This window comes from Acomys russatus, chromosome 30, assembly GCF_903995435.1.
Source record: "Acomys russatus chromosome 30, mAcoRus1.1, whole genome shotgun sequence".
Lineage (NCBI taxonomy): Eukaryota > Metazoa > Chordata > Mammalia > Rodentia > Muridae > Acomys > Acomys russatus.
In genome coordinates, this window is record NC_067166.1 from 4,651,864 (window position 1) to 4,674,770 (window position 22,907).

The 22,907-nt window shown below is 42.6% G+C and overlaps 1 protein-coding gene across 1 annotated transcript in view; it reads left to right on the top strand.

The window, feature by feature from the left end:
- Itga2 (integrin subunit alpha 2) overlaps nucleotides 1-22,907 on the top strand; it is a 95,308-nt gene that overhangs the window by 41,813 nt on the left and 30,588 nt on the right. Inside the window, exons 3-14 of the mRNA XM_051172366.1 lie at nucleotides 2,397-2,506; nucleotides 4,099-4,190; nucleotides 7,876-7,990; nucleotides 8,131-8,258; nucleotides 10,075-10,223; nucleotides 12,232-12,382; nucleotides 12,644-12,809; nucleotides 14,975-15,051; nucleotides 17,402-17,543; nucleotides 19,138-19,283; nucleotides 20,136-20,279; nucleotides 22,115-22,318. Coding sequence (XP_051028323.1) covers nucleotides 2,397-2,506; nucleotides 4,099-4,190; nucleotides 7,876-7,990; nucleotides 8,131-8,258; nucleotides 10,075-10,223; nucleotides 12,232-12,382; nucleotides 12,644-12,809; nucleotides 14,975-15,051; nucleotides 17,402-17,543; nucleotides 19,138-19,283; nucleotides 20,136-20,279; nucleotides 22,115-22,318 — 1,624 coding nt within the window. The remainder of the gene's footprint in view (nucleotides 1-2,396; nucleotides 2,507-4,098; nucleotides 4,191-7,875; nucleotides 7,991-8,130; nucleotides 8,259-10,074; nucleotides 10,224-12,231; nucleotides 12,383-12,643; nucleotides 12,810-14,974; nucleotides 15,052-17,401; nucleotides 17,544-19,137; nucleotides 19,284-20,135; nucleotides 20,280-22,114; nucleotides 22,319-22,907) is intronic.

Below are 22,907 nucleotides of genomic sequence, written 5' to 3' on the forward strand. Positions count from 1 at the left end.
TATTACTTAACTTTTCTACTACTAAGACAGTTCTTTCTACCAATAATTGAAATTTTTATTTTTTTAATTCATTTGTTCAAAAATAGTTTAACCTACAAGCACAGAATCTTCGGCCCCCACCAGCCTTCATGTCCACTAGAGGATCTAGTCCTCAGAGTTTGGAAAGCCCAGTGGCTTTCTGGAGGGAGGGTTATGTGACAGGAGACGGAGCTGATGGGTAGAACGTGGCGTGGGTGGAGTGGCGTCACATGAATGAGTGTCGGGAAGAAGTCGAGACTCTGGTCTGGGGACTGGAGTTCCACAAGACTGGACTCTTCAATCCAAGGAGAACATAAGAATAGGACAGGGCTGGACAGGAAATTAGGAACTGTATTCCCTGCTTCTTTAAGATGTGTCTGTGCACAGAAATAGGGAAAACGCTGTGGTCTTACCCTGTACCTGAATACTAGAGACTACTAAAGATAGAGATGCTTGAGCCACTGTGAGACACTTATCAGAGGACAAAGGAGATCCCTGTTTTCCTCTGAGTGGTCGTGAGGGACACCAGATCTGCTCAGGCACACATGCCAAACCCTCCCAGCAGCACCCCACCACTGAGGTGGACATGGTAACAATGTTATATCCGTCACCCAGATTTCTGGCTGTTCAAGAATCTATGTGCCTAAATGGGACTGAAAGGATGAGTACAGGTAACATTTAAGGAGGTGATGCTTAATTATCTGTTTCTAAGGGGGCAAAACCTTTCAGTGGTGACATTAATATGACGTAACGGAGTTAAAATATCTCAGGACGCTAAGAGTAATTTTATACAATGAATAAGGTAATTTGATAGTTGGACTGTAAGCTGTCTTTTGGTCTTCATGACTGTTTTTGCATCCTTTGACCATTTTGACATTTGTCTCATGGAAGACCTTAGTTCACGCCCTTTGCCTCTCTGGCGCGACTGCTTTATTGGTTATATACAGTAAACAGTTTGGCTGGTTCTGGCAGACAGGGGTCTGTCTTAGATTTCTACATGTCTGCTGTGCAACATTCAGCATGGAGCACAAGTGTGACTGACGGTGGCAAACCACGAGCAGAGAAGGCACAAGGGAAAATTTCCACACATCATCTTCTCAACTAACTATAAAGTGAATGTGCTGCTTCTTTAGCAACTGTGTGGAACAAAATAAACAGCCTGCTACGGTCTCTGAAGATTCAGCTGAGGGGGGCTGACTGGGCGGCAGCTCGGTTGGTGAAGTGTTTGTCTCAGAGCATGACCTTGAGCCCCAGAAACCATGTAAAACTGCTGGGCGTGGTGGCCCTTTTTGTTACCAGTGCTGGGAAGGGGTGGGGAGCCAATGTAGCCTAACTGAACATCTAGCCAATGAGAGAGCCTGTTTCAAAGCAGATCAATAGTGTTTCAGGCTATCCTCCGGCCTCCATACGCACACATGTGCACAGTCACTTGCACACATGCACGCGTCTTCACATATATGAACACACATGCATAAGAGAAAAAAATAATTAAAAAGTACATGGTCTCTTTTTTACTTTGTACCCTATGGGCATACACAGCCGGTGTGTATTTTTGTGGGGAGAAGTCTCTAGAAGGAAATGAAAGTCACTATAGGAAGGATATGAACCCCAGACTCACCCTGTACTGGAGATATGCAGCCAGCATTGCACTCAGAAAGGGGTCTCCAAATGCCTATGGTCAGTATTTCTGCTAAGTACCCTCTTTATAAAGGCAGAAACCATAAAGCCACCTAGATAAATCACCTGCTGCCTAAGTGACATATAGCCTATTACAGCACTAACGGCATAGGAAGAACTCTAAAAATGTCAGTTGTCATTCTTGGGTAGGAACGAACATGATGTCACTCTCCAGCACTATGCCGACACACATAGCAGTCTCCAGCCACATGTCGCCTTTACTTAACATGTTGCTTGCATATAGATATATGCTCTCAGATAAAGTATGCACTGGACTGTAGGGGAAATTAAAAGTAGTTTATTGAAAATTTTTATGTTCACTGCACACTAGTTTGTATCATGTAAAGTTAAAAATACATTACTAGAATTAATTTTCCTGTCACTTTTATTGTATTGATGTGACTGACTAGTAGAAAACTTGAAATTTCTTGTGTGGCTCATACTGTGACATGCAATGTGCTTCTCCAGCCGCTGTGGAGAAACAGCTTGGGTGTTTTGTAAAGTAGCCATGCTACAGACATTCATTAAGTGTCCTTATCGACTATGAGGACAGGAAACAAGTCAAATTACAAATGCATGCATATAAACAGTGAATTTATATAAGACTGAAATTAAAGTTGCTGATTCTGCCAACCTACAGTCAGTTTCCCCTTTAATAAATTGTCCATATGCTATGACTAACAAGAGCATCCTGTTTCTAGGCTACTGGTTGGTTCACCATGGAGTGGCTTTCCTGAGAACCGTATGGGCGACGTGTACAAGTGCCCTGTGGACCTACCCACTGCCACATGTGAAAAGCTGAATCTGCAAAGTGAGTTGTACTTACTGTGACACTGTTTATATAGCCAAGCGGGGGGGGGGGGCGGAACAGTGTTGATGTGTAACTGGATGGATATTAAGCAAAACAATCATCGAATATTTTGAGTAAAACGTGAGGAATTAAGAAGATGCATACACATATTTGATTTTAAGCTGACACATATCCTGGCACATTGCCCTATTAATGATGTATTTACTTAAAAATAAATTTAAAAATAAGAACATATACATAGGAGTTCCATTATTTTCTTTCTGTACTCTTTCAAATCATATGTAACTGACATAGTTATAAGTCCAATGGGCTATGAGGGAGGAAAAGAGGGAGCAGGACAAGGAGGAGGAGGGGGAGGAAGAGGAGAAGGAGGAGGAAGAGGAAGAGGAGAATGGAGGATAAAGAGGAAGAGGAGGAGGAGAAAGAAGAAGAGGAGGAGGAGAAAGAGGAGGAGGAGGGAGAGGAGGAGGTGGAAGAGGAGGAGGAGGAATAAGAGGAGGACAAGGAGGAGGAGGAGGAGGAGGAGGAGAAGAAGAAGAATTATTGAAGAATTTATGGGGGAAAGTACAAGGATTGATAGCCAGCCTCCATTTCTAGAAGTTAGGTAATACAGGACAGGTGGAAGACCACTATACTGGGCAGCAAGATTACGAACTCTTTTCAGAAAAAGAGTGCCAAGGGTGACAAGAAGGAGGTGGGTATTGGCCAATGACAGTGCAGCATTAATCTAACCATAGGAGTGTCAGTGGTGCCTGGGGGAATCTGAGGAGACTGTCTCCTCCTCTAAGACAGACAGGAAGGAGGAAGGGTGAGTTCAGTGCTGGGGAGCCAAGGTGTCTGGAGAGTGTGATCCATCCCCACAGTTTGTGACTTCTCACTAAGACTGACAGAGAGAGCGGAATTGAAGTCTTGAGGCAGTTCCCCTGGGAAATGAGGGGAGCAGCCCTGCCAGGGATTAGTGAAGGCGGGGGTGGGAGATGGCGTGCCTGAACCTAGAGAACATGGGTGAAGCATGTTTCTAAGGAGAAGTGTGGGGTTTAATGCCTCAGGAGAGGAAATAGTCAGGCAGTGGGTGGTGTCTTGTCTTGGAGGGGCAGATTCATGTATTATTTTACCTCGCTGGTCCTGCCCCTTTTAATTTCTTATAATTATTCTATTGCTTTGAGCCAGAGACTTTCAAATGGTGTTCATTAAGAATATTTTAAATAATCATGATTTTTAAAAAAAGCATGAGGCAAGGTGACAAAGAGAAAGGCATAGTGCTCCACATGTGTTTTGTTTGACCAGAACATTGTTCTTTTAAAAATACATATTTAAATGGCCTGGCAAGGCAGCTGCCTAGCAACCTCATGCACAGGAGAGAGCTGAGAGCGGCTGACAGCACCATAGCCTCACTCTTCGTTAAATAATGATTGTTCCGGGATATGTTATGCTATAGTCCAACCTATGTAAAAACATGAGTCTGCCTGTTTACTTTATTATGACCTTGAGCAAATGGTAAATATTTAATACTTTAAACATATCTCTCTCTCTCTCTCTCTCTCTCTCTCTCTCTCTCTCTCTCTCTCTCTCTCTCTCTCTCTCACCAAAAGATTCAGCAAGCATCTCAAACGTTACTGAGATAAAAACCAACATGAGCCTGGGTTTGACCCTCAGCAGGAACTCAGAGACCGGCGGCTTTCTAGTGAGTGTTGTCCCCTCAGACCCTCACTCCTCTGGAGAGAGATTGTGGTCCAGTGCTTTCCTCACATCCCTCTAGTCAAGTACACTCTGGAGATGTAATCACTGAGGTTTGCTTTTGGACCAACAATGCCATTTGGACATCCAAGGGGAAAACTAGAGCCCTCTTGAGTGCTCATCAAAACAGTAAGATGAGCAGGCATGGTGGCATATGCCTTTAATCTCAGCAATTGGGAGGCAGAGGCAGGTGATCCGCTGTGAGATCGAGGCCAGCCTGGTCTACAAAACAAGTCCGGGACAGTCAAGATAACATAGAGAAATCTTGTCTCGAAAGAAACAAACAAACAAACAACAAAAACAAAAACCACACACACACACACACACACACAGCAGTAGACTGTTTTGAACGAAGTGGGAGGAGGCAGAAGAAGCCTTTTGCCTTCTGAGTGGCTGTGTGAAGCATCAAAGTCCTCAGTCCTGCTTATGCTTCTTCAAGGAGCATGTGCAAGGACCTTCCATTCACCGGTTCAAAGCCAAGGTCTGGCTAAAATGAGCCTGTGTAAAGTGAGAGGCTGTCGCTTGTGTCATATATCTGCTTGTCCTCTCACTTATTTCCCAATATGCCATGAAAGGAAAATTCCTGAAGGAAAGAAGAATTTCTGGGCTTAGTTTAATATAGGAAATTGTTGGAAATATTTGACTACATGAACAGGGAAGAAAAAAAAATCACACAACCCTCCCCCTCCCAAAAGCCAGAAGACAAGTTAAAAGCCAAATTGTATTTTAAATTTCCTATGGCTCATATAAGAAGAGTCTAGTTCAGAGGTTCTCAACCTGTGGGTCACGACCCCTTTAAAGGGTGAAAGACCCCTTTGTAGGGGTCACATATCAGATCTCTCGCATATCAGCTGCTTGTGTTACAATTCATAACAGTAGCAAAAATTATAGTTATGAAGTAGCAACAAAAAATAATTTATGGTTGGGAGAGGAGGGTCACCACAACACGAGGAACTGTGTTAAATGTTGCAACAGTAGGAAGGCTGAGAACCATTAGTCTAGTTAGACAGCTCTGCAAAAAATATGTCTTCAAAAGCCCAGTTTGTCTTCCTAATGACATACTTACCTAAAATCTTGCTTTAGAAAAAAACAAACTGGATTTTTAAAAGTAGCCAATATTATCATTTTACTTAGAATATCAGATATTTACATTCAAACAGCTTTATTACCACTAAATATATTAAATATTGATTATCATATGTGTCATATACCTATATAAATTGCTATTGTGAGGTGTCTTGCACTTTTTATATTCTGCAGTCTTTATAATAGGGCTGATTTCGTGTTTTTTGTTTATTTTTGCAGCTGGCTAAGTCAGAAAAATATCTTGAGATTCATGCATTGTAGGTGTACTTTAAAAATTGTAATCCTTAATTCTAGATTAAAAAAAAACACACACACAAGAAAATTAGTAGTCACTGTAAAGGAGCTGAAGGAGAGACCAAACTTTCTTTACACATTTCAAAGGTCAGTGTCTTGAGCTCCTCTTAAGAATTCTGTGGAAAACACTGACAATCAACACATATTTCTGAACCTTCTTAAGTTCTGGGCTTAAAGCAAGAATGTTTTGGCATTGACTCTTGGCATACGGTAACGTCAGCTTCTTCATGATCTTTTCCATTGCTTGTGAAAAAAAAAAAAAAAACTTCTAGTCTTGCATACTTGATGAGCTATTTTCCAAGGTGATAAAACAACTGCAGATACAGACATGGGTGTCACTGATTGTCATCATCGTGTGTGTGTGTGTGTGTGTGTGTGTGTGTGTGTGTGTGTGTGTGTGTGTGTGTGCGTGTGTGTGTGTGATTGCACATACTAGCCAGGAGCAACAATGACTTTTTCCTGATTGGCAAAATGTTCCGGTTTTATGGGAGGAAAAGCAGTGCTCTCTCACTGAGCATGAAACAGGAGCACAGCTGCTGGGATTAAGCCACCAACAGTTAAAATGGGTCAAATGAATTTCAATCGCTTGCTATAGCCCACACTTTGTTCAGTTTTAATAACTGATCTGTCCATAAGCCCAACGCTCTGTGCATGGATCACAGCTTTACACAATGTGAAATTTTGTTTTGTTTTGGTTTTTTGGGTTTTGGTTTTTTGAGACAGGGTTTCTCTGTGTAGCCTTAGCTGTCTGGGACTCACTTTGTAGATCAGGCTGGCCTCGAACTCACTGAGATCCGCCTGCCTCTGCCTCCCAAGTGTTGGGATTAAAGACGTGCACCACCATGCCCCACAATGTGAAATTATAAAGACTTGACCTCTCTTTCCCACTCTCCCTCTTTTCATCTAGAAAATTGAGTATTATGGTCTAGTGTCTCCTGTGTGTTTTAATCATAACTGTATGAGCAGGTCTCAGCATTCCTCAAAGGGCTGAGGAGGAGAGAATTGGTCCTTTGTATACGGAGATGTTAAAAATTAGAATATATGTATGCTTTGAGCAAGGGAATACATGCCAGCCAGCTTCTCTGGCTTAATAACTAGAAAGTGGAAATAAGGGACCTTGAAAGCAGTTTATAGCAAGGTCAAGAGGCAGAGGTTCACTTCATTTGTGTTGTTTGGTGTGTTAATGGCTTTACAGCAGTCTGGCCCTGGATGTAAGAAGTGTGTTCTTTGTTTACTGTGGTGAGTATGCACAGCTCCAGGGCTCCTGAGGATGCCTGCCTGCCCTTAGAGGGTTTTGGTTCCTGTTAAAAAGTCCTGGAGGGGAGGAACAAAAGGAGGCCTGGTGCTCAAACACCCACAATGACAGGCAAGCACAGCACTGGCTCTTCCCCTGACTTCCCTGTTTATGTCTGTGGGCCATCGAACCCTCACAGCACTCTTACAAGCAAAAAGCCATGGCTGCCTTCATTTCACAAATGAGCTGTGTGAAACTCACACATCTGACAGACACAAAGCCAACTTTGCATTCAGTTTTTTGGGGGAGGCATTTTCTAGAACACATTGTTGTATTTCCTTGTCCTCGCAGCCTTCCCAGAGGATGGTCACTCAAAAGCATTTGAAGAAAATTTTTGAGGGTTTATTCTTATTTCAACCACATGAATGTATGTCTGCACAGCAGGTGCCTGTGGAAACTAAAAGAAGGGGTGAGACGTCCTGGACTGGAGTTATAAAGGGTTGTTGGCTGCCATGCGGGGACGAGGATGGGAAGTAAACCCAGGTCCTCTGGAAAAGCAGCCAGTGTTCTTAACCACTGAGCGCTCTCTCCAGTCCTTCCGATGCAGTTTTGACTTGCTGGTTTTGAAAGCTGGCAGATCTGGTGCTGCAGAGACGGCTCAGTGATGGAGATCACTAGCTGCTCTTCCAGAGGACCTGGGTTCAATTCTCAGCAACCAATAGCTCTTTTGGCCTCCAAGGGCACTGGGCACAAAAGCAGTACACAAACATGCATAAACATCAAACACACTCTCACACACACACACACATACACACACACACATACACACACACACTCACTCATATTTGGTGACTCTTGGGTAAGAATGGATATGGTGTTTTAATTCCATAAAAGGCAAGGTAGAAAGTTGCGTTTTCTGTGTGTGTGTGTGTGTGTGTGTGTGTGTGTGTATGTGTGTGTGTGTACACACACACATACACACACACATATATATATATAATTCTTCCTTTCTTTAAAGACCTGTGGTCCTCTGTGGGCACATCAGTGTGGAAATCAGTATTACGCAACTGGAATTTGTTCTGATGTTAGTCCAGACTTTCGGACCCTGACCAGTTTTTCACCGGCAGTTCAGGGTAAGTCACCAATGTAACGGAAGTCTGAGCACAGCCTTACCACTAAACGGGGCAGGGTATCAAGGTCCAACCTCTCTGCGGCTACCAAGTTTGACTTATCCATGGAAAATGTGTTCTTTTTTTCATCTCTTCCCATGCAGCTTGCCCTTCCCTCATAGATGTTGTAGTTGTGTGTGATGAATCAAACAGTATTTATCCCTGGGAAGCAGTAAAGAATTTTTTGGAAAAGTTTGTACAAGGCCTGGACATAGGACCCAAAAAGACACAGGTGAGGTCACAAATAAATAAATAAATAAATAAGCAAGCCAATGGCTCGCTTTTGGGGAAAATAATGTTAGATATAAACTTTAAAATTTATCATTTGTCAAATATTTATTTTAAGTGAATTTAATGGTAGCCTGGGAAATTAATTGAAATGTATAGTTCTAAGGTCATTATTCTGCCTGTGACTGTTTTCAGTGTTGTTAATTTTATAGTTTTATTTTTGACATGGGCATCAAAAAATGGTTTCTAGCACTGAAATCTCCTTTAAAAGCTGCTTATTTTAATTCTTTTACCTGTAAGTTTGTTAATGATATATTTTAAGGGAATAGAGTGGTGGCTTGGTGGTTAAGAACACTTACTGCTCTTGCAGAGGACCCAGTTCAGTTCCCAGTCTATAATCCAGTTCCAGGACATCCAAAGTGCTCTGGCCTCCACAGGAACCTTTACACACACAAGGTGCACATAAACTCACACAGACACAGACACATGCACCCAAATAAAATAATATTTTAAAATTGGACACATATTTTTTCTTTACATCTGTTTTGACTAATAATGAATTCTTATTTACATCTTTCTGGTAAAATAATTATGTAAATTCTGTGAAATCTAAAAATAACCCATTAAGCATAATTCTAACATTAGCTTATAGCCTTTTGTTTATAATCTAGCCCAATCTGCCTTTGTATTTTTGCATAGGAGCAAGAATTTTCAAAACCTTGAAATCATTTCCTATGTTTTCAGGAGTCTCTAATTAGATGCTATTATATCTTCTCTGCGTAGGTACCTAAAACTCAGGCACAAAAGCTTCATAGCTCCCCAAGACTAAGTAGCATGTACTTTAAAACATAACCACTATTTGCTAAGCAAAGGCAGGAGCCTTTCTGGACCCCAGGACTCTGAGACTGGCCTGGACCATACTGCAAAAACCTGGAAGGAAGAAGAGAGTAGGGGAGTGAGGGAGAGGGTGGAAATTCCAAATATTTTGAGTTGCTTTTTTTGTTTTTTATCATCATAACCCTTTTTTCTTTTTCCAATTTCTGATTGGATCTTATATTCTGGCCTCAGAGAGTCTGTGTATTTCAGAGAGCCTCTTCCCACCCAACCCCCTACTCTTTGCTCACACAGTGCCAGCTTCTAGGCTGGCAGAGTTCTTCTCTCAAGGCTTGGGAGCAGACCTATTGATAGAAAGATGTAAGCACCCTACATGTCGCCCCATGTACCTTGTTCATAAGTTTATCTTTCTGTTAGCGCTCTCAAGTAAGTTCCTTTCAGATGATGTGCTGTCTGGAGGTCAGGAGCTCCCTGCCCCACGTAGACATGCAGCTCCTTTCTCCAGCAATGCTCAGGCCCACCGCAGGGGAAATCCAACAGCCCCTCACGTGGGGTCCATAGCTCAGAAGGGTGTGAGGTTTTCCTCAGTTCAGCTCTGACTATGATCACATACAGCTGTTTTCCAGCTAGTATCCACTGACAATTAGAAAGCTGGTTTATTTTTATCTGTTTTAGTCTCTGTGTTGGAAGCCTGAACCTAATGTGCACTTGCATTAAACACACTAAGGAAGTGCTTCAAGTTATCTCTGAACTGAGAGTGTAAGCTGTAACAGGTTGTCCTGCTTGGGAGTCATGCCCCTGTCACACTCTGATGGCCACAAAGAGATCATTCCGCAGAAAGAATAACTGTCAAGTAGAGACTGAAATTAGTCCCTTTAAGCTATCATCCCACATCTAAACTCACCTTGAATTATTATTATATTGGTTAAATACAAGTTGTTCATGAGCTAACGATGCACAGCTAATAAACTTCTGCTCTTCTGAAGGTGGCGTTAATTCAATACGCCAATAACCCAAGAGTTGTATTTAACTTGAACACTTTCAAAACCAAGGAGGAGATGGTTACTGCCACATCTCAGACCTACCAATATGGTGGGGACCTCACGAACACCTTCAAAGCAATTCAGTTTGCAAGGTAAGTTTTGACGATATTGGGTCAAAAATTTGACAGTATGGGAGTGCAAAAAGTTTTTTAAAAAGTGAAACAAAATGAAGAAGGGCAGAGATGATAAGATGATAATTCCCGTGACTTGTGCACCTTGACAAGGCACAGAGGAAATGGAGTTACACACAGAGGCTCTGGGACTATCAGACATATGAAATGTGTTTACGTGCCTTTTCATAAATTATATACAATGCAAAGATCTCGGGCTAAAATACTACGAAATGAAACAACCTGTCACTGTTAATATTAGCTCTGGACAAATTAAGCTAGTAGGGTATTGTGTACACGTTAGTGAAGAGCACGGACCACTGTACACAAGAACCCGGATGTTGAGGTTACTATGTCTGCCGCAGCCCACGGGGAGTGTGGAGTTTGCAGCTGCATAGCACCCACTCTCTTCTTATCTCAGTTTCTCTTTTTCAACTCCATAAGCTTTACCAGAAAAAAAAAAAAGAACAAACGCCCCTGCCCTTACACCTCTCCTGGCCTTTTCCATCTTCCGGTGTTATTCTCTCAAAAGCCATTAAAACACGTTGTCTGTGAGTTCTCACCTCTTCCTTGAAACCTGTAGCTTTGCCACTAGGTGAACATGGCTCCTGCATCAGCTAGCCTAATGCTCCTACCTCAAGCCTCACTGTCCTTAGCACCTCTTGGCAGCGGATAAGGACAGACAGACACACACACCGCTATGAATTCAGTCTTTACTAAGCACCAGAAACTTCTCATCAGTGTTTGGTCAGTAACTCTGGCCTCTTCCCTGGCTCCTTCTCCTGGTTTTTCTTCACGGAACAAAGCCCTCTCTTCTCTCCTCCACAGTCCTCTGTTAGAGATAATGTCACTACCCTTGCTGTGAGCACCATGCCTATGTGGGCTGCTCACGGCTCTTGTATCATCTCTTAACTCTGCCGGATGTCATGAGGCATCCCACTGGAGCTGAGCATCTTTACTGGGAGAGTACCATCTCACTTAGCAAATTCCTACACCAGCCCCGTTCCTTTCCCACGCTGCTCAAGATGCTGCCGTCTCTTCACCCAGTCGTCAGACAAAAGCCTCAATGTTATCTCTCCTCTCCCCCTCAAATACACATCTGGCCACCGTCACACTGGCCACTTCTAGATCTCCATTCCTCCATATTCTCATTCTCTCTCTCTCTCTCTCTCTCTCTCTCTCTCTCTCTCTCTCTCTCTCTCTCTCTCTCTCCTGGAGTCGCTGCTTTCATCAACTGGTGAGATTTTTTTTTTTTTAATCTGTATCAAAAGAGAAGATATGGTCGGCTTCATCTTTCCCGTCTCTAGCTCTTTGGGGGTTTGACCATCTCTTAAACTGCAGGCCATAAAAAAATGAGTCACCTGTCATTAAGTAGAGAGACATTTCCAGTCGAGCAACTCAGACTGAAGAAAAGAATGTTGTCAAGATAACCTTGGAAGGCTCCTGCCTTCAGCAGAGAATGTGATTGGGGCCTATCCCCAAGGAAGGAACCTGGGCTCCTGGCAAGCTTTCCTCTCCAAAAAAGGGCATGATCACTTTGGTTTAGGGTGGCTGGTCTGGCTTTTATCACCTTTTTAAGGCCTTGGAATTTCCCCTACCACCATAATTTCCCACAGACTAGGAATCAGGACTCACCCAAATTCTAATCACTTCTCAGAGCATGCAGACAAACAGACAAAGACACACACACACACACAGAGAGAGAGAGAGAGAGAGAGAGAGAGAGAGAGAGAGAGAGAGAGAGAGAGAGGAATGAAATTACTAAAATTACAGCTAAATATGAATTATATTTTATATTTCTATGAAGAAGCCACAAATGGAGTAAAGCTCTTAACTACAGCCCTGGCATTGACACAGAAGGAAACTGACATGGGAAGTACACCATAGCTCACGATTGATGTGTTTAAAGATGCTCGTTTCCTGTTTCCATTTCAGAGCAGGGGTCTACACGTTAGCATCTGTTACTAACGAATAATTGTGTCTGCCACAGAGACGTTGCTTTTCTGCCAGCTTCTGGTGGGCGCCCAGGTGCTACTAAAGTCATGGTAGTTGTGACCGACGGCGAATCCCACGATGGGGCGAAGCTGAAAGCTGTGATCCAGCAGTGCAATGACGATGAGATACTGAGGTTCGGCATAGCAGTGAGTGGCCTCTGTTTGGCTTTGCCTGGGTTGGCGGGTGCACGGCCCTGTAATGCCGTGGCTTTCCAGGGCTACGGTTTCGACCGTCTCCCCGCTTCCTGCTGATGTTCAGTCCTGCCAACTAGATAAATGGCTGCGGAAATGTCCGCAAGAAGGTTTATGGCGATCAGAAAGGTGCTGAAATGAACAGACAAGGAAATAGAAATAGAAGAGAAACGACTCTCCGCCCCTCCCCACGTCTCTCTTTTTTTCTTCCCCCAGGTTCTTGGGTATTTAAACAGAAACGCCCTTGATACTAAAAACCTAATCAAAGAAATTAAAGCAATTGCTAGTACTCCGACAGAGAGGTACTTTTTCAACGTGGCCGACGAAGCGGCGCTTCTGGAGAAGGCTGGGACGCTCGGGGAGCACATCTTCAGCATTGAAGGTAAAAAGGCCTTTCTAGAACTGTCTTTCAAACACTGTTTTTATTTTTGTAGATTTGCTATTTTCATACAATATACTTGCTATACGGATATTAATTCACAGACCTGATGAAAAAGTAACTCAGATATGTCAGCAAGAAATTATTTTTAAAAATGAGAGTGATTAGCAAACAGAAGAAAAATGTGAATCCAAGTACTTTTGTGTTTTGCCTAAATTATGACACATCAATATTATTTAATTTTCCAGAAATTTCTGAGGTGCAAAGAATCTCACACATGGTTGATCAGATTTATTTTTCAATTTTTGAGAGAATGATCTAGCAATACCTAGATATTATATTGCATAATATCAGAAATTCTTGAATCTGTTTATAATTACCACATGTGCCTTTAAAATAGTGAAAATGCAATGGTGACCTCCAGAACTTTCTTAGTTGGGGGAAAGGCTTTCCTTATTGCAGTTTCCACAGGTTTGGAAAGCCCTCAAGGAGCACAGTCACCCAGGCAGACACTCAGACCTGGAGAACTAAAACACTCTTTACAGTTGGTTGAAGAAAGAAAGAAAGAAAGAAAGAAAGAAAGAAAGAAAGAAAGAAAGAAAGAAAGCGAGTTAACCCAATAACTCTCAGCAGTAAAGCTGGTGTCGAGTTGTGCACCTGCATATGAGGTATAGCCTTAGAAACTGGGTTCAAAGGTACTGCATAGGCATCCGCTGCTGTAGTCCGACCTCGATCTTCTGGCAATGCACTAGAAATTTCTATCCCACTACAAATTTAATTGTGGAAGTGTATTGTTTCTGAGTTATTTGAATCATCACTGAAAACTAAGGCCTCCTGCAATAATTCGAAACTACTAAGGCATCTGTACCGGCACATTTGCTAGAAGCTCATGAGTAAGAATAATTACAAATTAGGCACAGTGGCACACGCCTGTAATCCCAGCCCTTGGGAGGCAGAGGCAGGCAGGTCTCTGTGAGTTCGAGGCCAGCCTGGTCTACAAAGAGAGTCCAGAACAGCCAAGGCTGCACAGAGAAACCCTATCTCGAAAAACAAAAAACAATAAACAAAGGAGGAGGAGGAAGACGAGGAGGAGGAAGAGGAAGAAGAAGAAGAAGAAGAAGAAGAAGAAGAAGAAGAAGAAGAAGAAGAAGAAGAAGAAGAAGAAGAAGAAGAAGAAGAAGAAGAAGAAGAAGAAGAAGAAGAAGAAGAACAATGTAACTTAAGGATGACTTGAAATGATTTGGACATTTTCTGGTGTTGGAGACATTCAAGCAGCATAACCACATTTCTCCCCCAAACCGTCTCTCTGCAATCTATGTAGAGTATGAGATCTCCCAGGGAAGAGTACATCTCACAGCAGTACAGTTTGCTATTCTACTGAAGGGTCTATGGAGGCATTTGCCTTGCTTCTTAGGAACACCACTGAAACACAGCCATTCTGACCAAACTGAAAAGAACCTGCCTAGCAACTGTGCCCTGTGGTGTTAGACAGGGACAGACACTTTAGCACCGTTAAAGCAAACTCCCAGGCAGTCACTCTGGTCTTGAGTCCTGGTTTCCACTGGCTAACACAGCTTCCTCCGTCCAGCCTATGTGCAGGTTGTCACCACTGCTCTAATGCATCTGAACCATTCGTTTACTAGGAACCCCAGTATTTAAAAGCAAAACCCAAATATTTTTTTTTTTAGCTAGTAATGATAAATTTAGAAGAATATCCTGATCTCAATTTTCACCTTAACTAATGCTCTTCCTTTGCTGGAACTAATTTGGTCTTAGGCACAGCATAAATATTACATTAAATTAACTAACGCTTAATGGGAATCAAAGCCAACTTTGAACATTACTTTGCAAATTGTCTTCCTGATTTGTTCTTTCTAAAATAATCCAGGCTATAGTTGTATATTGACATTAAAAATGTGTGTGAGTGTGTGTGTGTGTGTGTGTGTGTGTGTGTGTGTGTGTGTGTGTGTGTGTGATCTGTATGCATGTTTGTGTACTACTTTTGTGCCCAGTGCCCTTGGACACCAGAAAAGGATGTTGAGTGCTAGGAATTGAACCGAGGTCCTCTGTGTGTGTAAATGCACATACAAGCATGTGTGTGTCTGTGTTTGAAATTTTGATTTTTAAATTGATGACAATAGGTAATTTTTGAAAATGATATTTTACAGGCACTGTTCAAGGAGGGGACAACTTCCAGATGGAAATGGCACAAGTAGGATTCAGCGCAGATTACTCTCCTCAAAATGTGTGTACATCAGATAAGTTTAAGCCAATGCTGTCACTTTCCAGAACACCCACATACACAATCGCTTAGACATAAAGTAGGAAAAATAGCCATCTCGTGAGCAATGATTCAGATTCCTGAGCCAAGTCACTAAGCTGTAAAAAAAAAAAAAAAAAAAAAAAAAAAAAAAAAAAGCGCAATTAAATTCTCCCTTCCCTATATCAAAGAAAAATATAAAAACATCAATTACAGCAAAGGCTTTGAGTTCCCTAAAGCAACAACAACATACTAATTCCAGGCATCAGCCTTATAAAATTTTGTGGCCATCAACTAACCTACCTGAAAAGTTTGTCAGAGAAACAAGCCCTTTCTACTCTTGACACAGTCACAGTGTACATTAACATGGTATTGTTTTTTTCAAAGAGCCTTTTTTTTTTTTCAAAGACACTGAATTTTTGAAAACAGGGGATTTGTGAAATCTGAGGGGGTGCCGGAGTCCAGTCTTTGTAACTTTGGGAGTCAGTCCATTGCGGGGTCCTCAGAAACAACCTCTAGGTCTGAACCCTGACTTTGCCCAGGACATGGGAGGACAAAGGACAAACAATACCCGATTCTGAGAAATACTTAGGAATTGATTTGAAATCAGAGGGTCTGTGATAAACAGGTCAAAGGGTCAATAACAGCTCGTATTCTATCTAGGGCAGGGCTTCTCAACCTCCCGAACACTGTGGCCTTTTAACACGGCTCCTCTTGACGCTATGACCACAACCATAAAATCATTTCTTTTGCTACGTCACAACTGTAATGTTGCTACTGTTACGAATCTGATATGCATGATATCTGATAAGCCATCCCCGTGCAAAGGTCGTTCAACCAACAAGGGGCTTGCGACCCACAGGTTGAGAACCACTGGTCTAGAATAAAGACTCTCTTTACTGATTCAGCAACCCTTAGAGATGTTGACAGGTTAGAAACCCTTCCCATAGGAAAAAGGTAAATAAATAAGCACAATATTACTGAAATGTTCTCACACAATGCCGTGAGTCTACTGTCCATTCCCTGGAATCCATTCGTATCCCCAGCTTAGAATCTGTGCTTGTATTATGCTTAAATTCCCAAATGTTTTGTTTTGTTTTCTCATCAAAGTAGGCTGTTTTTCCCTTATTTGTATTTTTAACCCCACATCATACCCTTGTTTCCTCATCCCTGGGGGAAAAAAACTTTAAATGCCATCTCTCATTCTGCCCAAGCCTGTGTTTCTAAGGACTTGCAGCCTTTGATACTTAGATTGAGTTTGAACAATGCTGAAAGCCCTGCACTGCTTGGCCCTCCCCTTCCCCACTGAGGCTTATGCAAGGGACCGAAGAAAACAATGAGGGACTGTGGGGCTAAAACAGTAACCCAGTGGGTAAGAGAGCTTGCTGCACAGGCATAAGAGCGGGGGGGGGGGGGGGGGGGGGGTTCAGATCCCAGCACCCACAGTGCGCGAAGGGGCCCATGGTTACCCATGTAACTTTGATCCCAGCAGGAGGGTCACTGGAGGTTGCAGGCTTCCACCTCTGCTTCGGTGAGAGACTCCCGTGTCAAGGAACTAAGGCGGAGGAGCGTGACAGAGCAGTGCACCTCATGTCTTCCTTTAGCTCCTGTGTGCACAAGCATGCACATCCAAACAAACATACAAAGAAGAGAGGTGAACACGCCCCTGGTCAGAAGAAGGTCTCCCATGACAGGCTAGGGAACAGCAGCACCTCCTTCCTCCTGAGGCTAGAACTTTCTATTGACTCAGTGTATCTTGTATTCATCATGAGCCTTTCCTAGAAGTAGTTGGGAGGAGAAGCTCTCATTGGATTCCTCTATAAGCTCTGAGAGGCTCAGCACTTGCAAAGGCGTGCCTTTGAACTGAAGATGACTACGCACCCACCCCGCACTATTGCTAAGGGTTCTACATGACACATTATAAGAAGTTCTTCAAAGACAGCACGGCTCAGTGGCTCTCAACCTTGCCAGTGCTGCAACCCTTTCTTTAAATACAGTTCCTCATGTTGTGGTGACTCCCCAACCATAAAATTGCCTTTGTTGCTACATCATAGCTGTAATTATGCTATTGATATGGATCGTAATGTAAATATCTGATTTGCAGGATGGTCTTAGATGACCCCTGTGGAAGGGATGTTTGACCCCAAAAGAGTCATGAGCAACAGGACGTGTGTGTGTGTGTGTGTGTGTGTGTGTGTGTGTGTGTGTGTGTGTACTTAGTTTACTATGCAAATTTCCTTAATTTTTGATAGTTTGTTTCAATGTTTTGACTGATCCAATTTTGTTTGCATTAAAGGTGTCTTGTCTTAATCTTCACTTTTTTCAATTGTTTCAGGGTATTCTGATGCTAGGTGCAGTAGGAGCTTTTGACTGGAGCGGAACTGTTGTCCAGAAGACAGCTCATGAGCAGCATGTGATATTTCCCAAACAAGCCTTTGACCAGGTTCTGCAGGATAGAAATCACAGTTCGTTTTTAGGTGAGGCACAGCAACGGTTGGCACAGACCACTCGGGTTCTTTTCCTTTAATCTCTCAGGTCAGCTCAGCTTGTAAACTGCCCTCTAGTTAACTTGTTCGTAAGGCACAGCTGTTACCTCTGCCAGTCAGGCCTCAGCCCATAAGTAAGGAAAGCTGGGTTCTACACACAGTTCACTGTAGGTGTCTCTTAAGCTCATGTGGTCTAAAAGGCAATTCAATGAGTAGTGGACTTCTATTGTTTCAAAGTCCTTAGGGGTTTCTGTTTGTTTGTGCTGTCACTTGCATGGTAAGTCCCTGCTATGGGGGCTTGTATTCTAGCTATGCTGATCCTTCCAAATCCCGTTGAGAGCCAGTTCCCTTAGTAACGTTTATCAACTTCAACAACTTAGCAAGCGGCAAACCCAGAACTCTCACGTAGCCCTCCGTAACTCCAGGGCCCGTGTCCTTTCCACGAGACAGCACACCATTTCATTTCCATTTATTCACTCATTAAACAATGGCTGAGAGCCAGTGTCTTTGTTCTGTTTCCTGTTGCTGTGATAAGTTACACTGACAAAGGTGACCTAAAGGAGAAAGGGTTTATTGGGCTCACAATTCTGGGTCATGGTCCATCACTGTGAGGAAATCACACAGGGACTCGGAGGAACTTGACGCAGCTGTTCACATTATATGCACATAGCCAGGAGCAGAGAGAAATGATTTCCTGGATGCATGCTTTCTCTCAGCTCACTCTCTCTACACTTTCTAGTTCAGGACCCCCTGACTAAGGAGTGGTGCCACCCACAGTGGGAAAGGCTTCCCACTTTAATTACTAAATTAATATCCTCAACCTAATTCCTCACAGGTATATGTCCGGGGGCACACTTAATCTAGACAACCCCTCACTGAGACTCTGTTCCCAGAGTCTCATGTTGTTGTATCTCATATGTTGTGTCAAGTTGACAATTAAAATTAACATATAGCGAGGCTTATAAGTAGCCAAAAAGAACAAACCAGAACCAATTGATGGCTTTTTTTTTTAAGTTTTTAGAATCTTATTTTTATCCAGATCCCACACTTAGCTTTCCTCCATTGAGAAGGTTAATAACAACATCAGTTGACTTCAGTAACTCCAATAAGTCATAAGTAATTACTCTCACTGGGCACCTATAGGGCCTCCTATTTCCAGCCCTGTTTAACTAAAGAAAGAAAACCGAACAACAAAACTCCCCCATCACTGGTAGACACATAACACTGGCTGAAAAGCAGTCCAATGGCAAGACAGATTTCTACATAAAGGTTAAGCACAAGAGCCAGGTACTGAGCGGTCCACTGTGAGGACCAGGATGTTCTTCATTGGCGTTCGGGGGCAGCTTCTTGTTCACTGTTTCCCCCAGCACCCGATCTGCCCCTGAGGTGTCAAGAGACGGCTTTGTAAGTTGAAGTCCTGTCTATGCTATCTAGAGCTACAAAGGACAGTTCATCTCAGGAGCTCGAGGAGTCATGGCGGCTAACACCAAGACTTCTGAGCATCTCTGCGCCCTCCGAACGCCCTCTCTGGCTGAGAGAGTTAGTGATGTCTGATGTAGTGACGCACAAAGTGCTTCTCTCGTAGGTTATTCTGTGGCTACGGTTTCTACGGAAAGGGGTGTCCACTTTGTTGCCGGTGCGCCTCGGGCAAATTATACTGGCCAGATCGTGCTGTTCAGTGTTAACAAGGATGGCGAAGTGACAGTGCTGCAGTCTCACAGAGGGGACCAGGTACATATCATTACTAAGCAATCAGTTCGATTTTATGGATAACTTAATTAATTTTATGGGTAACTGGGTCAAGGGGAGAGCGCAGTGGGTAAAGTGGAGACCGGTATTTACTGAGTGACTCCTCCGTGTCATCTGAATTTCCTCATGTCTGTTTTAAACCCTAACAACAGAAGGTTCTTTGGGCTTAAGCCTGATCCTGCTACTGACATTGGTTTTCTAAGAGAAAGGAGACCACACACTAGCTCCAATCTAGCTAGCAAATCATGCTTTTGCCTCATTTTTTTTGTAGTTTAAAAGAATAGTATTTCTATTTTGAGAGAAAAACAACGAGTGTTGTGGAGGAAATCCCTTATTAAATTTTAAATCCTTAAGAGATGTTCACACAGGCACTCACTGAGCATTGCTGGATGGGATGCCATTCAGGTGCCAGCCCTTACAATTTTGCTTTATTATCTACCTAATGCTCTCATCTTTCTTACCTGGAACATCACCTGTGCTGGACCATGACCCTGGTATTACAGCACTCATCTCTCTCTTCGCCTAGAAAGCTCCTTTTGTCCGTAAGATCCTATTCAGCTGATCCTTTTCTCTACGCCCTCCCTACATGCTAATGAGGTGCCTTTATTATTATATTTTGTTTTGGTTTGGTTTTCATGGTAACGTGGCTATTTGTTTTCCTCGGCTGGCCCTATTCCCTCCTGTCTTCCTCTAAGTCACAGCTCACACAGCTATGAAGGGTTCTTCTTCTGAATGTGGCCTCTGGCTCACTGGCATCAGAAGTACCTAGAGCCGTACGTGTTAGGATACGCATGTGATGATGTAACTCCTGATGACTTTGCTTTGATACTCCAGCTTGGCTCCTATTTTGGGAGCGTGCTGTGTGCAGTCGATGTGGATAAGGACACCATTACAGACGTGCTCTTGGTAGGTGCTCCCACATACATGAACGACCTCAAGAAAGAAGAGGGAAAAGTCTACCTGTTCCCAATCACAAAGGTAAAACTACACATTCAGCAAGCAGCTTAAGTGACTCTGGCACTGATAAAGAAGTTAATATGAAATTTGAAGGACACTTATTTTTTCTGGAGTAATAGCCAATTTTCGCACATAGTGTGTCATATGTTTAATCAAATTCAAGGCGTCACCATCATTATATTTTTTTAAAAGTACATTAAAAGGCATGGAGCTTAATATATAATGTGTCCCATTTTCCACAAGAGGTCTTTGGATATATGTCCCTATGCAAATGAAGCTATTATAAGCACAAATGATTTTTTTGGCATACACGTACAGATAAATATTAGTCCATTTGTGACATTTCTGTGAAGTGATAATAGTCACTGGGTGATGCGACCTTTTCACCTCACAGTGAAAACAGTTGTCACAACAACAGCAACAACTCCCAGATGACCCACAGTGCTTTCTCCACTGGTTTGTCAGAAAATTCCAGTGTTTAGTGTCACACGAAGGTGCCCTTCCAACTCCTGGAATTTCAGACGCTTCCCATAAAACTGAGCTGACTCAAAGAGAGATGGCCCAGCCTTTCCAACTTGTAGCCAGTCGGAACCCAAAATCCATTTCAGCAGGAATCTGGCGTTCAGTGAGGACAGGAAGAAAAGCAAATGAAAGACTGTGGCTGACAGGGAAAAGCAGACAGGGGAAGGGTGAAGAGAAGGTAAGGCACGGAAAGCTCCATTTAGTTCTTAGGACAGTTTGTGTTTGGTGCTTACTATATATTAATGTAAAAACTGACACAAGCAGTTAAAATACTTTTAATTCTATGTGAACAATGTAAATCATATGCAAAGAAAGGGAATAGCCCCTTCTTGAATGATTTTTTTAAATCTCCTCTTTCTTTAGTATTTCATGTTTGCAAAATAGTCTGAAATATCATTAATTATTGATCATGAAAATGGCTTTTTAAATTTTGTTCTGGTTGACTTGTTTTTTGCATGTATGACTGCTTTGCCTGCGTGCATGTTTATTTACCACATGATCAAAGAGATCAGAAAAGGGTGTTGGATCCCCTATAACCGGAGGTGGCAATGCTTGTGAGCCACCATGTGAGTGCTGGGAAGTGAAGCCAAGTCCACTGCAAGAGTGAAAGTGCTCTTAACCTCTGGGCCAACTCTCCAGGCCCAGCAACCCTCTTAATGCTTTCTCTAACTCACTAAAAAGTAATCTCCATGCAATTACTATGAATTAGAAAGAAGAATCAACACTGACCCGTTTCCTGCTTGAGGCATTTTGCTTTCTTGGAAAGCCGTTAAATATTTCCATACTTGAGCACAAAACCTAAAGGAAAAACTGTGTTTTATGAGGAAACGTCTTTTCTCTTGTTGCTGTGAGAACACTAGCGACTTCGTTTTCTGCCTCTTACCTGGTTATTGTTTATGTCATCACTGCTCAGCAATTTTTAAGGAAGTTCTAGATTATCGTGTTACATTGTATTTTGTATCTATCTTCACTTCAGTCATGATATTAGATTCCCACCAAAAAGTTTTTAATTTACAGGTTTGGAAAGAGGCGATGATCCTAATAGCGAGAGAAAGTGGAGGCGGGGGGTTGGGTATTTCACGTAGGTTTTTCAGGTACAGCAAAGAGAACTATGGACTCATTTACTCTTGGCTTAGGAGCAGATATCTTGTGACTTTGCTTTATGAAATTCTAATTTATACCTCTCAACACACAGAGAGAGTCAATGATTCTAAGATTAAAACCCTATCTACTTTTTCTACTTTGAAATCCTGTCTGGACATAGTTGGTTTGTGTGTCAATGGCACACATCATGCTGAGAGTCTTGCTGTAATGGCTCCTTTCCCATTTGCAAGGGCATCCTGGATCAGCATCAGTTTCTTGAAGGACCCAAAGGCACTGGAAATGCTCGCTTTGGCTCAGCAATTGCGAGCCTTTCCGACGTCAACATGGATGGCTTTAATGACGTGATCGTTGGCTCACCTGTGGAGAACGAGAACTCTGGTGCTGTGTACATCTACAACGGCCACCAGAGGACCATTCGCACCAAGTATTCCCAGGTAACCCAGGAGCAATGTGATGATGTGCTGTGCACGTGAATGCCAGAGCTAGACAGCATCATCCCTATGCACACCATGTTCTTTCCACCAGAAAGCATTGAGCAAAGCTTGACTACATGTCAAACACTCCTCTAGCTCTGGGAATGCTGCACAAAACATTCTGTACAGAACAGGCAAAGCTCTGCTTTTTGTTGACCTTCTATTCCAATAGAGAGAGTATGAAAAGAGAAAAGTTGCAGTGTTATAGATTATCATCTATACAAATGCCAAGGGTCAAACATAAGAACATAAAACTCAAGAGGGTATCAGATGACTGAAGGATGGTTAAGGATGGTGAAGGATTTCTCACTAATAGGCAACTTTATGTCAGTCCTGAGGAAAGTTGACTATGATAGGAATCAAGACCTGAACTTGTCTCAGCTCAGTCTCTGCCCACAGATTTCTCAGCACTTTGTCATGGTTTGTGATAAAGAGGCATGTAATAAAAAAAAAAAAGAAAAGAAAAGAAACCCACATAGATGAGATAAAAATGTGCTGGCAGAAAACAGCACAAATTCCTGAACCAGACAACCTGAAAAAAAAGACCACA